General features: G+C 44.3%; 1 protein-coding gene across 1 annotated transcript in view; it reads left to right on the top strand.

The window, feature by feature from the left end:
• The window catches only part of IFT80 (intraflagellar transport 80), a 129,041-nt gene that overhangs the window by 12,503 nt on the left and 99,122 nt on the right, over nucleotides 1-17,416 (top strand). Inside the window, exons 3-4 of the mRNA XM_015407245.1 lie at nucleotides 1,269-1,379; nucleotides 12,405-12,473. Of these exons, the coding sequence (XP_015262731.1) occupies nucleotides 1,269-1,379; nucleotides 12,405-12,473 (180 nt within the window). The remainder of the gene's footprint in view (nucleotides 1-1,268; nucleotides 1,380-12,404; nucleotides 12,474-17,416) is intronic.

The raw sequence follows: 17,416 nt of genomic DNA, 5'->3' as shown, positions 1-17,416 counted from the left end.
CTGGGGCTCTGGGGGGGGGGTCTGTTTTTTGAGGAAGAGGCACCAAATTTGCAGCTTGACTGGAAGTGTCTGGCTCTTCAGAATGATTTGCAAGTCCAAAGACTATGCCAAATACAAGAAATGATGCCATTCTTAAAACGATTTGCTGTAAAGGTCAACATTTCTCACAGACCTAGATTTAGTTGCAGAATTATTTTCTGGAGTAAAAATTGTGTCTTTTTTCAGTAAGTTAAATAAGACTAGAAAACGTACTAGTTTTGTGTTGAACAATATTTAAATCTTGATAGCAGATGTTGACTGTATGGAATATCTATATTGTAAGCATTCTACTTCCATCTTTTCCTTTAAAAATTTTCTTTTTCATTAGTGAGTCTCATTACTACAAATAAATATTATTACAGTTCATAGCAGATTTGATTTCTTTATAAATTAACCTTTCGTCATACTGTTGTGTTTAAATTTTTATGACCTATATTACCCTGGAAGCCTATTGTCTGCTTATGGTAACTTGAAATAGCAATTATATACCTGTATGAAATCTAGCTCTTTTGTTCATATTTATTATGTTTTAGCTTATGTATAACAATTCTTAACAAATCATAATTTTTATCATTACCTTGCTGAGAAAGTCCAAAACAGAATTTAGTTGGCTATCTTTTAAAAAAGTGTGTGCTATGTTCAGGGAACTTCAGTATCAGAATGATATGGGGAAGCAAAGAGAATATTGATTCATGATTTCTGAGTCCTTTCTGAAAAATTGTTGGCTATTTTTTCCAGTATCATTTATAATTACTATAAAGTGAACTCAAAATAGTAGAATAATTATTGTAGTGATTCATTAGGGCATTAATAATGTTACAGAATAAAAGACAGAAAAGGCAGATATCATAGGTCCTAAACCAGCTAAAATCAGTTTATTTCAATGGCTTGTTTTATTAGATAACTTGTCCCATAGTTTTCAATGAGCGTTAAGCATGAATAACTACATTTCATCTGATCTATGTTGTTTTGTAAATCTTGGACAGTCTTTATGTTCTGATTTGCATGGGATTAATAAGAGCAGTTATGAACTGAGAAACCCGCTTAGTTGATCCAGTTATAAGTTTTGCCATGAACCACCTTAATCAAAGAATTAGAAATAGAAAAATCCTACAACATTATTCAGATGTTTTTATTTTACCTGTGTTTTTAACCTTCTAAGAATATATAGTTAATAGCCTTCCTAGCACAGACTGGATTTCTAATATAGTAACTTCAAATTTGTATAGGCAAGTTCCATTTGATTTCCAAGTCAGGAAGAGTGGAAAAAAGTGTTGAAGCCCATTGTGGAGCTGTACTAGCAGGAAGATGGAATTATGAAGGAACAGCACTTGTTACAGGTAAGAGGGTATTTTGCAGTGGTTCTTTTGTTTTTTGTAAAAAAAAAATGATAAGCAAAGAATGCCTTCAAAAGTACAATGGCCTCATTTTTAAAGCTTAGTGTTTGCAGAAAAGAATAGAAACAAAGAACACTTAGTGAACTGAAACAAAGTAAAACCATTAACATTATTGAAAACAGGTAAGATGCCCACTGAATGGTGGGAATGTGTATGGAAATGTGGTCTAGGGATGGGCGAGAAGAGTTCAGTTATGGTTTTTTCCCTTACTGTTTGGCCAGAATCTTGAAGAATATTTCCTACTTCCCAAAGTCCTGCACAGTCACTCAGTTGTGTAACTAGGAACTAGCTGTAGTGATTGTTGCTTGCCACTGCTTATTTCCCCCCCATTGCAGCTCACCAACCCATGTGGCCGTTATTCCATACAGGTCCTGCTTCCCCCAAGAATCACAAACTACTGCTGGGGGGAGGAAAAGTGGGAAAACCTTGCGACTGCCAATATCTTCTGCTGAATCCTATCCACCTGTAGCCATTAACATAATCATACTTAAAGTAATTGTCATAGAATCATAGAATGTGTGGATCACAACAAACTATGGCAGGTCCTTAAAGAGATGGGAGTAGCAGACCACCTCACATTTCTCTTGAGAAACCTGTATAAGGGTCAAGAAGCAACAGTTGGAACCAGATATGGAACAACTGATTGGTTTAGCATAGGAAAAGAAGTACGACAAGGATGTATATTGTCACCTTGCTTATTTAATATATATGCAGAGTACATCATGTGAAATGCTGGCCTGGATGAATCACAAGCGGGAATTAAGATTGCTGGGGAAAAGATCAACAACCTCAGATATGCAGACGATACCACTCTAATGGCAGAAAGTGAAGAGGACCTAAAGAGCCTCTTGCCCAGGGTAAAAGAGGAGAGTGCAAAAGTGGTCTTGAAGCTCAACATCAAAAAAACTAAGATCATGGCATCCGGTCCCATCACTCCTTGGCAAATAGAAGGGGAAGTCGTGGAAGTAGTGACAGACTTCACGTTCCTGGGATCCCAGATCACCGCAGACTGTGACAGCAGCCATGACATTAAAAGACGCCTGCTCCTTGGGAGGAAAGCGATGGCGAACCTAAACAGCATGATAAAAAAGTAGAGACATCACCCTGCCAACAAAAGTCTGCATGGTCAAAGCAATGGTATTCCCAGTAGTCATGTATGGCTGCAAGAGTTGGACTATAAGAACGGCCCTTGAGAGTTCCTTGGACTGCAAGGAGATCAAATCAGTCAATCCTCAAAGAAATCAACCCTGACTGTTCCCTGGAAGGCCAGATAATGAAACTGAAGCTCAAATACTTTGGCCACCAAATGAGAAGGGAGCACTCACTGGAGAAGACCCTGATGCTGGGAAAGATTGAAGGTCAAAGAAGACGGGGACGGCAAAGGATGAGATGGTTAGACAGTGTCATAGATGCAACGAACATGAAATTGAGCCAACTTCAGAGGACGGCGGAATTACTTGTGTAGAGTAATTCATAGTTAGATTAATAGTGGGATGGAAGTTGTGGAAAGCCTGGTGAAATCTCTCGAGGACTCCCTTGCCATGGGTCCAGACAATAAAAATGTCATCAGTGAATCTCAAGTAAAGGAGAGGTGCCAGTGGGTAGGAGTTCAGAAAATGCTGTTCTAGATCCATCATGAAAATGTTGGCATACTGACTTCCGGTTTATGGCGACACGCAGGCAGATGCATCTCCCGGACGTCCCGGGGATGCAAACTGCACACCAGCGTGTAGGAGGGGGTGCGACAGGTCGCGACACCCCCCCGAGCCTTGGTAAAAGGCTCCTAGCTAGGGGTTTTTTGAGGGGCGACCTCTTCGCCGGCACGATGCCGGAGAATTGAGGCGCTCCTCTGCCCCGAAGGTCCTGCCGCTGAGTGACCGCATGGTACGAGTGCTGCTGACCGGGACAAGCGTCGGAGATTGGGTGAGAAAAAACAATGCCAAGCGAGGCCGGTTGGCCAACAACAAACTGTGAGTCGGGTTGAAGCATGAAGATTTAAAAAGAAAGCTGCCCCCCTTAAAGAGCGACGGGAAGCGAGCGGGGGAGGGGCCCCTCCCAAACACACAAACGAAAACACGGAAATAAAGAGGGGGGAGCAGAAAAATAAGTGTCTAAATCTGTTTTAAGAGACTTACTAGAGCGCAGATAAGCGTATGGGCGAATATCAGAGACTTTAGCAACTTTCAGAAAAGTAAATAATCCAAAAAGATGGCGGGGAAGAAACCAGATAAAGACAAACTGTTGAAAGCGAAACTAGTGCGCAGTCCTCGAATGGAAGAGATCACTGAGCTTTCTAAATTGTTGGCAGATTCCTTGCGCCCTCTACTGGATTAGATGACTAATATCAAGCAACAATTGTCAACAATTGGTCAGAGCTTGGCTTTACAGCAGCTACAATTGACTAAATCTACAAATGCAATGGAGCAAATGGCAGAGCAGATAAAGGAAATGGACGGCAATACTAAAAAAGTCAAGAAAAAGGTGCAAAAACTGAAAATGAAACAAGCTATGGAAGAGTCACAACTTTTACAGCTGCAAATGGAGAAAGCAAATCTGGTCCTACGGTTCCAAGGGGTCCCGGAAATTAAAGGAGAGAATCTGAAGCAACTGTTGAGTGATGCAATAGCCCCATTGACAGATTTGACAGTGGAATATCTTTATAGCGAGATGGATGTGGTCTATAGGTCCTATTCTTTATACATCAAGAAAAATAATCTGCCGGGGGAAATAGTAGTCAGATTCTCAAAGAGACATATAAGAGATTCTATTTTGAAAGCAACTACGGGAACACCCTTGAAAATCGGGGACAATAATATCAGGATCTTAAAAGACATTCCATTTGAAATAAGACAGAAGAGAAAGAAATATAAAGACTTAATCCTTTTTAACAAACAAATGGCATTAGTTACAGATGGTTAATTCCAGAAGATGTCATTTTCAAGCTCCACGACAAAAAAGAAAAGATTGACTCTGTTCTTAAAGCATGAGAGTTCCTGAGAACACAGCTGGGGGAACCAGCGGAGGACAAGAAGGAAGAAGAAGAAAGCAAATCGGATGGCGAGTTAGGCTCGGTGTCTTTTGACAAGGACTCTCTCTCTGAAAAGGGGGCGGCAGTCCCCAAAAGTCCATATAAATTGAGGATAAGAAAAGATATGAGAAAATAAAGGCTGAAGGACTCTGAATTGTGCCTGAAAATTTAGAAATAACTTTGGGATGCTCTGAGGGTTTCATTTAACAGATAAATTGATGGTTAGAAGATAAATAATTTAGCATAACCGACTATATTCAAGGTATTACTAGCATTTTAGATTAATATGGAAATAAGCTGATGTATTGATCTCCTACTCTTGGGGTTTTAGTTATTAGTGGGTTTCTTTTTCTTTCTCCTTAGTGGTAGTTTCCCTTCCTATATTTTCAGTTGTAGTTTGTAGTGGTGTAAAAAAATCAATTAAAAAACTCCCCTTAGGGGGATGAAAAAAAAGAAAAAAGAAAATGTTGGCATACTCTGGAGCCATGTGGGTGTCCATAGCTGTGCCATTGATTTCAAGGTATAAGTTCTCACGAAACTTGAAATAGTTATGGGTGAGAACAAACATGCAGAGTTCAGTGGCAAGATCTGTGGATTGTGAACAGCTGTTTTAAAGCTTGAAAATGGAACATCTTAGTTGAGTATAGCATACTGAATAGCTGTAGGGATAACCCAACATAGAGGCTAGCTAGGAAACTGGGATTCTAAAATTTCCATAGTTGCCTGCTACAGTTATGTAAAGAGAAGGAGCATCTTTGCCTACACTGTTGGAGGAGGTAGACAAACCCAGCTTGGCAACTCACTGTATGAGTGATATTTTCTGCATCTTTTCCTTCCACTAAATGGCAGGGCAAGGCTGCTCACTCTTACTTTGGTGTTCAGCATACCTTGGAACAGTAAATTGGTATCAGCATTGTTAAAGGAATGGTAAAAGGTTGGAAAAGGGTGGACCTGGTGTTGTTCATGGTGGCGCTAGGGCTCTCCCAATATGTAACAGCTCCCACTCACCAAGCGGGGCACACACTCAATTTGATCTTCGCGGTGGGGGTTACAGTGGACCGAATTACTGCTATGGCAGTTCCATGGTCAGACCACTATGCTCTGAGGGCTCACGTGAATGTCCCACTCTGACCCTGTATGGGCGGCGAGCATATTTTAACTCACCCGTGGAGCCAAATGGACCCTATGCAGCTCCAAATGGATCCGATACCCCCTGGCAAGCTCGTTAGATGAGCTTGTCGAGGACTGGCATAGCCAACTCTTGGCAGCCATCGATGAAATCGCTTCCTGACATCCTCTGCGCCCCCACTTGAGGTTCGCTCCATGGTATACACAGGAGTTGTGGCTGATGAAATGAGGGCTGAGACGACTAGAGAGACAGTGCTTGCAACAAAGCTACAAGAACATCCTATAGGACGTTTATGAGATCCTATGAGATGGCAGTTAAAGCCGCTAAGAAAGAGTATTATGCAGCCACAATTGCGTCTGCAAGCTCTCGCCCAGCTCAATTATTTAGACCAATTCGGTCTATAACTACTCTGCCTCAGGGCAGACTAAATGCTAAGGAATTGGAGATCGGCTGTGAGGCCTTTGCGAGCTATTTTGCAGATAAAGTCCTGTCGCTCCGTCGTGACCTCCCTGCCACAGTTGATACAGTAGGTGAACTCGAGGCTCCATTTGCATCTTCTTGTCAAGTTCTGGATTATTTCAGTACACTCAGCCTAGAGGAGGTCGACAAATTACTCTTCATTGTTTGCCCTACCACCTGCAGCCTTGATCCATGTCCGTCATGGCTAATTAAAGCCAGTCATGATCAAACAGCTGGTTCCCTTCCTTGAACACAATGACCTGGCAACATTGATCCATGCAATGGTCACCTCAGGACTGGATTACTGTAATGCTCTCTACATGGGGCTGCCCTTGTCCCAAATCTGGAAGCTGCAGCTGGTGCAGAATGCAGCGGCCAGGCTGCTGTTGGGCCTCCCTATGCGGGAACACATCTGGCCTGCCCTAAAAGCACTGCACTGGCTGCCTATAGCATACCGAATTTGTTTCAAGGTGCTGGTTCTTACCTTTAAAGCCCTATATGGTCAGGGTCCTACATACCTAAGGGACTGCCTTTCCCCACATATTCCCCAGAGAGTGCTACGGTTGGGGTCTCTAAACCGCCTGGCCCTACCGGGCCCCAGAGAAGCCAGGCTGGCTGCAACGAGGGCCAGGGCTTTTTCAGTGGTGGCTCCGCACTGGTGGAACGAGCTCCCGGAAGTCATCAGGGCCCTGTGGGACCTTTTACAGTTCTGCAGGGCCTGAAAGACAGAGCTCTTCCACCAGGCTTTCAATTAGAGAGCCACACCCAAGCAACTATAGCTCTGGCCCAACATCAACATTAACATCATTGCTAACAGCCAAGTAACTATGACTATGATGTCAGCCAGCTGTTACCGGAGACTGCGGCTATTTCCGCCATCTGATACAAGCTAACACTTTATATTTGTATATTTTATAATTATATACTCACTAGGAGTAATGTCCATTGTGGGAAGAAATACAACGAGATCTAGAAGGAAGCTCCAGATGAGTGTCCCGACTGTGGCTGGTGGGGCGGCAGAGGGAAGCGGAAAATGGAAGGAGGCCAGCCATGTTTCTTTCCTTCTGCTTAGCTATAAGGCAGGGCTGTCTCAAGTCATTTTGCTGCCCCAAGTGGGTAGAATGTGAGGACAGCCTCATGGTAACAGATATGGTTCTCTCCACCTCTGACTTATTTTTTGAGGGGGAGGGGGGTGCTATGCAGTCACAGCTAAGGTAGAAAAGCACCTTTTCCTGTGCCATGTTTTCTGGGTTCCAAGGGTCTGGAAAGTGGTTCCATAGCCAATTACACAGTTGCCAACTCTGGGTTGGGGAATACCTGTGGATTTGAGGGGTAGAGCCTGGGGAGGGCAGGATTTTGGGTGGGGTATAATGCCATAGAATGTACTGCCCAAAGCAGCCATTTTCTCCAAGAGAACTGATCTGGGTCATCTGGACATCAGTTTTAATAGCTGAAGCCCTGACTGCTTCGTCACATTGGCTGCCATATAGGGGCCATATCAGCAGGATATAAGGACATAGAGTCCACCATTTTCTCCAGGGGAACTGATCTCTGCCATCTGGAAAGCAGTTGTTATTTCTGAGTGATCTTTAGCCCTCACCTGGAGATTTGCAACCATGGTTTCCCCCAACAGACACTAAGGGGAAATTTATTTTACCTCAGAACATCAACAGCAAACTGTTTAGAATGTTAGAGGGAAAGGCCAGTGAGGCCACATATGCAAATGACCTCTGTGTTTTGACTGGCTGTAGGGGGAGAGGAACACCAAACTGTTTAGAATGTTGGAGGCAGGACTCAGGCAAAGCAGCCAGTGAATAAGGAGACTCTCTGAATGACAGATCAGACAGCGAACTGATTTTGGAGCGTGTTGGAATGTTCAAGGGAGTCCATGACCAACATAGAATTATATATACCGGAGGATAATGTATCATCCTGATTTTGTTCAACCCTTGTTTTGTTTTACATCTCTATGTTATTTGCCCTGCACCTGCCTTGGCGGGGAGGGCAGGATATAAATTAAATAAATAAATAAATAAGTTTATCCACTTTTCTCAACGTGAAGTAGGGATTCTAATGTATATTGGCAAGGATTCCCAGGAATCTGAGGTTAAGTGATACATATAGGGAAAGCTCTCTGCTCATACCACCGTCATGCTTAAATTGAGCATTGTAACAGTGTGAGTGGGATGATGGATGGGCAAGTTAAGAATAGGAGAGGGTGACAAATCCCTGACTAGGGGAAAAAAAATGATTGAGCACCTGGGCTGCCACTGTACCACTTAAGTAGGTTGCCAATCTCCAGGTGGTTGCTGGAGATCTGAGCTTACAACTGATCTCCAGGCAACAGATCAGTTCACCAGAAGAAAATGGCAATTTCAGAAGGTGGACTCTATGGGAATATATCCCACTGAAGTCCATCCCTTAACCCTACAGGGTGGTTGTGAGGATAAAGTGGGAAAGGAAGAACCAGGCAACCCATCCTGAACTCCTTGGAGAAAGGACAGGATAAAAATGCATTAAAATAAAGTAAACAAGCAGTGGCTCAGACTGCACATTAATTAGCCCCCCTTTTGTGTATCGGCGGGGAAAAACAAAAACCCCCACCCCCAACCCCCCTTTTGTGTATCGGCGGGTAAAATCCAAGCCCCCAACCGCCAACATGGCTTGTCAGATGGGCCAGATATTGCGTGACAAAGAAAAGGGAGGGAGGGGGCTCTGCCAAACAATCTGGCGTCTTGCTCCATTTGTGTTGCTCGCTCGGTCTTCCTCCCTCCCCGCCTGCCTCCCGTGCTTCTCTCCCTCCCAGCCAGGCAGCAAGGCACCCTGAGCTTGTGGGAGCGGGGGGCACGAGAAGACTTTGTAACGTGGCAACGAAGGTGGCAGAGAAAGGCGGATGGATATAAATTGAGTTTCTAATTAAAAATATATGGGACGGAAGCCTTTTGGTGGGCATGGAGAGCAACAAAAAGAGCGCGCGGCACGTTGGAAGTGGGCTGGGATGTGGGGAAGGGGGCCCATGACCACGCTGCGTTCACCCCATTACTGCATATGGGGAGAGAGTTGAAGGGGGGGCACCACTGAACATTCAGGGGGAAAGCGGGTAGTTGCGACCCGTCGCATGCAAAAAAGCCTTCCCTTTTATGACCTTAAAGCCAAGCGATTGCAACTAACGAACTAGAATCAGAATGTCCTACATTCCACTGTGGCCTCGGCCACAGCGGCTTTCCCCTCTCAGCGAGCATCCCAGGTTGCACTCCTCCAACTGGAAGCCCTGCGAATGCTGCTTACCTAGGTCACAAGTGCAGCAGCTCCTAGAGAGAAGGGGGAGGGGGCTCTGCCAAACAATCCGGTGTCTTGCTCCATTTGTGTTGCTTGCTTGCTCTTTCCCCCTCCCCGCCTGCCTCCCGCGATTCTCTCCCTCCCAGCCAACCAGCAAGGCAGCCGGGTCATTTCAGGAAGAGCTGGAGCCTCCTCGGTGAAGGAGAGCTCCATTGGCGCAAACAAAGGGGCTGGGGTGCGCTACAGGCGCAAAGGCAGCCGGGGCCGCAGGCAGGCCGAGGCAGCCTCCGAGCTCCCACCACACAGCAACTGGAGGGTGCGAAACAAATTGGTGGGGTCAGGGGGCGGTGAAAAGGCACGCTCGGCCCTCCCCGCGCACCGCCAAGGTTTTGTTTGACTCCGAAAGGAAGCATGGCCTGCTGGTGCAAAAGCTGTTCCCCCTCATGTTCCCTAGGTGCGCTCCAAGGTGCGCATGGCTTCCCCGCTCTCCAGCCTCCTCCCGCCTCCGCTCCTCTTCAGCCTAGACTCACCCGCCATGGATCAGGCTGGAAGAACTGGAGCCTCCTCGGCAAAGGAGAGCTCCATTGGCACAAACAAAGGGGCCGGGTGCATTACAGGTGCGAAGGCAGTCGGGGCCACAGGCAGGCCGAGGTAGCCTCTGGGCTCCCGCCACGCAGCAACTGGAGGGTGCAAAACAAATCGGTGGGGTCAGGGGGCAGTAAAGAGGTATGCTTCGCCCTCCCCACGCACCGCCAAGGACCTGTTCAACCCTGAAAGGAAGCGTGGCCCACCGGTGCAAAAGCCGCTCCCCCTCATGTTCCCTAGGCGCGTTCCGAGGTGCGCATGGCTTCCTTGCTTTCCAGCCTCCTCCCGCCTCTGCTCCTCTTCAGCCTAGGCTTGCCCGCCATGGATCAGGCTGGGGGCGGGGCTTGCTGAGCTCCTCACTGCCAGAGTGCTGCTCCGGCGCACTCCGGCAGCAAATGACCTCTGCATAGTACAACAGTAGAACAAAGTTTGAGTCCAGTAGCACCTCTAAGACCAACAAAGTTCAATTCTGGGTATAAGTGAGAACTGAGAGACTTTGCATGTGTAGATGCACACTTTTTCAAATACACTGAAACCAGGCCTACAGCCATAAAATTTCGGTTGGTGGGGCAGGGGCGCTGGGGCAGGGGAATGGGGAACTTAATTATATTACTAATTAGTTTAGTTCCCCAGAAAGGTCACTTAGGAGTCCTCCATTCCCTTCCACAGCTGCTCTGCCACCTTTGGTCAGTTTCAGTCCCCTCCTATCAGCTTTTAGGCCTGTCTGGCTAGGGGGGCTGATTGAAACAGATTTCCTTAAGCATTACATGTAGTTTTGGGGGGGGGTGTTAGTTGTCAGGAAGGGGTAATTAGAGTCCAGATGTGCAAGTACAGCTATGATTGGAATAACACGGTAAGGTCTGTGAATAGCAGCAAATTAGTATACAGATAATAAGAGTTAACAACAGATGTGAGAACTAAGCTTGACTCCAGTGGCACCTTTAAGACCAACAAAGTTTAATTCTGTTATTCACAGACCTTACCAACTGCGTTACTCCAATCTTAGCTGTACTTATGCATCTTGACTCTAATTAACCCTTCTTGGCAACTAACCTCCCCCGCTACCTATATGTAAGACTTGAGGAAATCTGTTTCAGTGTATTTGAAGAAGTGTGCATCTACACATGTGAAGTCTCTCAGTCTTGCTTATACCCAGAATTGAACTTTGTTGGTCTTAGAGGTGTCACTGGACTCAAACTTAGTTCTCACATCTGTTTGTTAACTCTTGTGTTTGTGTGCTAATTAGCTACCATTCACAGGTCTTATCAACTGTTTTAACTCAATCTCAACTATACTTATTGCCCAGTTACTTGTGCATCTTGACTCTAACTAGCCCTTCCTGGCAACTAACCCCCACCCCACCTTTTCTCTACCTATATGTAAGACTTGAGGAAAACTGTTTCTATGTATCTGAAGAGGCGTGCATGCACACAAAAGCTTATACCCAGAATTAAACTTTGTTGGTCTTAAAGTGTCACAGGACTCAGACTTTTTCTGTTGCTTCAGCCCAACACAGCTACCCACCTGAATTGTAGTACAACACGATGATAATAACATTAAAAATGAAAATAAGTATACTTATCTTGATCATTTAATGTGCATATGATAAAACATCTCTGAACAGCTGTTGTCTGATCACTGTGAAATCTTTTGCATACAGTACTACGAAAGGCTTTTACGTCAGTAGAAATTTTCACCTGATTCTTCCTCCCCTGTATGTAGTATGTTGATCTAGGCTTTTCTTCCAGCCATACTAAATGTGGTACTGGCAATTTTAAATAACCTTTGAGCTCACACTTGCCATTTAATTTTAGTATCTTGAATTTCAGTATCTTGAACTATCAGTGTCATTAGGAAAGCATAGCTTTGTATTCTGTAGAGCACATCTGCTACCTTTTTATACATTCCCAAATTTCAGGAAGCAAATAGAATGAAACTAATGTGATAACCTCCCAAATAACTCCCACATAACATGTTCCAGGAAAGTGGGTAAGGCCATTGCAAAGTAGGGCTTGAGGTGGTGAATGGTTGGCACTTTGAAACAGTGGCTGCAAGGGGGGACTAGAGGGCAGATAAACTGTGAGCCTCCCTGAACTGTGGGCCTTGTGCTCAGGGAAGGAAGTAGAGTCCATTAGCTCTGCCCCCCCCCCCATTAGCAGCCTCTGTGCTCTTGCATTCTAGTATGCAGGCAGCAAGCAGAAGCAGAAGAGCAAGATAGCCACAGCGAATAGAGAGGATAGCTACTGCTGCCATCTAGCTAACCACCCTTGGTTGGTAATGGTTTTACTTCATGGCCAATAGGCCCTCATCCTGGCATTGTGGTAATCGTGGTAATTACAAGAGCTACTGTTACTCATGTTGAGAGTGCAGTAAGACAAGAGAGGGAAGCCCTTCCCCTCAAAGATGGTCAGTCTCCATAGCTGTCAGGCTGCTTCTGGCTATCTGCCCTACTTTTATCATAATATTGCTAAATATTTCTTTGTTACAGTTGGTGAAGATGGACAAATAAAAATATGGTCTAAGAGTGGAATGCTGAGATCCACCCTCGCACAGCAAGGTATGTTAATTTATTTCCTTATGCATTCAGTACCTTTTGAAATATTTTTAACATAGTTGTTATTAAAGAGTTGTTAAAGAGAACAAAGGAAAGACATAAAGGGGATACAGAAACAAAAAGGAGTTGCATAATATATATATATGTTTCACAAAGTGTGTGAAACAAAAAGTATTTCTCCCCACCATTATAGTTTATAAAACACTATCTATAACATAGAACAGTGCTTATTGATATTTTTGGAGTATTTGTTCAGCTGAATACAGATTGGAGAATCTGATTCGGCTACCGAAATAGCCATGCCCTAATAAAAGCCGATATTATTCGGCTTTTATTCGGGCTTGGATAGAAGGTCTCTTTAAATGCCCTCTGAGCTCACTCAGTCGCAGTGTGACATTTAAAGTTTAAAACCCTTCTGAGCTCACTCGCAATGCAACTCAGCAAGCATTTAAAGAGACCTTTCCCCCTCCATTGGTTTCAGTGGAGGATGGGGGCACCTTCTTTGGGGGCTCATAGAATTGAACCCCCTGGTCCAATCTTTTTAAAACTTGAGGGGGCTGAGGATAGGCACCAGTGGATATGCTGCAAATTTGGTGCCTCTACCTCAAAAAACAACCCCCCCCCCAGAGCCCCAAATACCCCTGGATTGATTCTCCATTATATCCTATGAGGATGGTCCCTATAAGGTATGATGGAGCCAAATAAATTCAGGTTTCCCAAATATGTACCCAAAGCCCAATACAATATTGGTATTCAGGAATATTCGGAATACTGGCGGGGAAACAGATTTTTATTTTTTTTTGCACATCCCTAGTTTCATCTTTACTACATATTCGGTATTATATATTTTTGCCAGCTCTACCTACTCAGTGTAACTTTTCACAATAATATATCATATAGAAAGAAAATCTGTTATATATCTCATAATAAGGAGGTAGAAGATATTTCTGCTTAGGATCCACTTCTTTATACATTTATATTCAAGGTGTTACACGTAAAACCTTTTCACATTCTCCTTCTACATTTCAATATATTTATGTACAAATTTTTGAACTTCTCATTCTACATTTATATCCTGCTTGCATAATACACACTCCATCTTTCCTCAGATTTTGTGATTGATCTATTGCTCGGATAAGTTGTTAATTTTGCCATTACTGCATATTCGGCAAGGTTATTTTCCCATTCTTCTAGGTGAGGGCAGATATCTAGTTTCCATTCTGCTGCTGTCACCATGTATTTGAATATCTCTTCCAGATTTTTTGGTAATTTATTAGGCAATATACCTAATAGGCAGCAGTGGCTCAGAGGTTAAAACGCTGAGCTACAGATCGGAAGGTCTGTAGTTCAACAGTTCGAGACCCTAATGCCGCGTGACGGAGTGAGTTCCTGTCTCTGGCCCCAACTCCTGCCAACCTAGCAGTTCAAAAGCAAGAAATTGCAAGTAGATAAATAGGTACCACTTCGGTAACAGTGTTCCATGTGCCTCAACATTTAGTCATGCCAACCACATAACCACAGAAACATCTTCGGACATCGCTGGCTCTTTGGTTTGGAAATGGGGATGAGCACCGCCCCCTAGAGTCAGATTTGACTAACTTTCGAGCAAGGGAAAACTTTACCTATACCTAATATCATATTCTTAGCTTCCATGGGGAATTTAAATTTTAATGTTTTGCATTTTTCAATGTATTTCCTTCTCTTTTTTTGCTGCTTTTTTATAAGTCCACCACATATCAAAAAAGTTCTGTCTGTGTCTTGGCACTTTCAGTATTTTCCTTTGTAGTTTTTGTCTGCTTTCTCAATGTCCTTTGGTGTTATATATTATCTAAAAACATTTTGTACCAATTTTCTTTTAATGCCTGGCTGGCTGTAAATTTGATTTCTTTCCCCCATAAGTGTTCCCATTGACCCACAAGTATCTGCTCTCTAAAATTCTGCATCCATTTGATCATACATTTTTTCACTTGTTCTTCTGTTGCTAGTTGTAGTAACACGTATATCCAGTGTAGTAAATGATCTTTTTGTTTTGTAATCAACTGTTCAAATTTAGTCTTCCATGTTAATGATCTTCTTTAGTCAGGAAACTAATACAGCAACCATAGAATATTTATTCCTTTGTCTTTAATATCTTGCCAAGACTTGATTTTCCCCCGGAGTATTTACCATGTTAAAGGTAAAGGTTTCCCTATTTGCTTTTGAACTGCTAGGTTGGCAGGAGCTGGGGCCAGAGATGGGAGCTCACTCTATCACATGGCACTAGGGTCTCGAACTGCTGAACTACAGACCTTCCAGTCTGCAGCTCAGCATCTTAACCTCTAAGCCATCGCAGACCCCAATTTACCATGTTATCATACATTTAAAAAATCATTTTTATTTCTTGTGCATTTATCATGATAAACTTCTATTGGGGACATAAGCAGAGAAGGACTCAGTAATCATTTTGATTGATCTCTTAATCCATAAATAATTGTGTAAGCCTTGTTTTATATCTGCTGGCTCAAGTTTTACTGTTCTTTGTCCTGGGTTTTTAATCCAATCTGTAATCCAGACCAGGCCTGCCGCTTGATGATATGATTTTATATTTGGAACTGCTAATCCGCCTCTCTCTTTCTTAAACGTAGTTGTTGTAGTATGTTGTCATTCCATGTTTTGCACTGAAGAAGCAACTAATTATTTAATAGAAGACATGAAATGATAACAAATCAGAATGGGAAGTATGTTTCCCGAATAATTTTTTAGAACACCAGACCAATGCGATTAATTAACTGTAATGTGCATGTCTATTTTACAGGAAAAGGTTGGCATCTTACTCCCCCCCTTAAAATGTTAAATATATCAGATGAGTGTGTTTTGAAACAATAGAAACATTTTTAACAGAAGTTCTTGAATATATTCAGAATTACTTGCCAAAATAGCCTTTACTTTTGATCCCTGAAATTTCTATTACAGGTTTTTATTATGTAATGTAATATTAATATGAACAATTATAGTACATCATAGAATTAAGAAGGCCAGAAAGTGAGAGAGTAAAACTATACTCACACTGAAAAACAAACCCACAGTATAATTCTGTGATTGCAATATTACTGTGCCTAGGAAAGTAATCTTCAACGTGGTCTCTGTGCTTCACACCCATGGGATCCAGTGCGTACGCGTTGGATCGATCAGTGCTGTAGCAAGCTCTTTTAATGGATTTTCGCGCCCAGACCTCGGGCATGCGCAGGAACCCCACCGCGCATGCCCAGAGGGGTGGCCGTGGACATCCCGCCAGTTCCTTTCTTACTGCCATGTTGGAAAGGCCTTTTTCTTCGTCGGTCTGATCAGTTCGCGTGTTTTTGGCTTTTTGCCTCACAGCTCTTTGGATTTTTTCTTCAGTTTATTACTTTTCTTCGTTCTTTCAAAAAAACTTTTTAAAACCCCTTTTATTTTCTGCTGAGGGGGAGGTTGTCGCTTTACTTCAGTCGGGCCTTCGGGCTAACCCCCCCCTTCTTTCTTCTTCATTTTGGTTTTTATGGAGAAGAAGTGGGACTTTTTTAATAGGTGCAGAGGTTGCAGTAGTAAACTTGCTCCTCCTGACCGTCATACCCTTTGCATATTTTGTCTCGGAGAGTCTCATCGACCCAAATCTTGTCGCCACTGTGCTCGCTTTTCAAACCAGACCCGGAAAAACCGAGCCGCTTGCCTTAAAGTGGCCCTGCTAGAATCGGCTCTACATCCTTCCTCAGTGATGGACACCGAGAAACCATCGACCTCATCGGCTCCGGCATCGAGGCCTGCCTCTGATATCAGCCAACCGACACCGAAGCCTTCGGCATCGAAGGCACAATCCTCCGCTTCCACGCCGGTGAAAAAGAAATCCAGGCCAAGTAAGGAGCAAAAGTCCGCAAAGAAGGGCTCTTCCAAACCCCTTAAGGCGGCAAAGAAGGGGAAAGTAGCGGTGGCTGCACTGGGTGATGCCCCTAAAGTGCCTCCCTCTCCAACGACTGTATCGTTACCGGAGGCCCAAGTCCCTCCACCGATACCGACCATCCATGTCTTGGACTCCCCTGTCCACCAAATGGAGCGTCCTTACTCCAACATCGAAACGGTAGAGCTCCTAAGTCATCAAATGGATGCAAAGCCTTCTCCGTCGTCGACATCGACTGTATCGGAAGCTCCCGACATTGATCTAAGTCGGTACCGATATGCTTCATGCGACACGCAGCGTCACCCTCCACGTCTGCACAGTCAATCTGTCGATATCGACAACCGAGATTATATGGGCTCTTCTCATAGACATGCTGCAGCTTTGTCTCCGAGACGTCCACGGTCCAGAAGGCGATCCCCGGGCATGGCTGACTCCGGCGAGCTATTCTGACTCGGATCAATGCTCATCCCACTCTGCTCGTAGATCGAGATCGCCCCACAGGTCAAGACCTTCAGCATCTCTCTCTCGTCCTCCTGCAGACGATCCTGCCCAGCATAACTTGGATCACAGTCGTCCTCCCAACCGTCAGGTCGTTCAAACCCCAGTCGTTTCCACCCCTGTCGTTCCACCAAAACCTTTAACTGGTCAACAGGACACTCCTGTCCAAATGCCACACCAGGAGTGCTCTGATTCAATGGAAGACAATTCAGATACCGAAGCATCTGAGGCTCACACCTCCCCTGATCATAAGTCTCCTAATCAGGCTGTCGCTGATGATTTGCCCATCTCCCCATCCGACAATCTCACGTCATACACAGATCTTGTAAAAAGAATGGCCCATTCCCTAGGCCTCTCTGTCGTTCAGCAACACCTGCAAGTGACGGATGCGGTCTTTGACATCGTCCAGCTTGATACATCTTCCACTCTGGCATTACCCATGTCCACTGTCCTTTTGCAAGCTACAAAGGCACCATGGGAAAAGCCTTTGTCAGCCCTGGTGTTGACAAGACGACTGGACCATATGTACAGAGTCCAA

The sequence above is a fragment of the Gekko japonicus genome, unplaced genomic scaffold (assembly GCF_001447785.1).
Source record: "Gekko japonicus isolate JY-2015 unplaced genomic scaffold, Gekko_japonicus_V1.1 scaffold17, whole genome shotgun sequence".
In the NCBI taxonomy this organism is placed as follows: Eukaryota; Metazoa; Chordata; class Lepidosauria; order Squamata; family Gekkonidae; genus Gekko; species Gekko japonicus.
The sequence above is the reverse complement of the archived record's forward strand: the minus strand, read 5'-3'. Positions and strand labels throughout refer to the sequence as shown.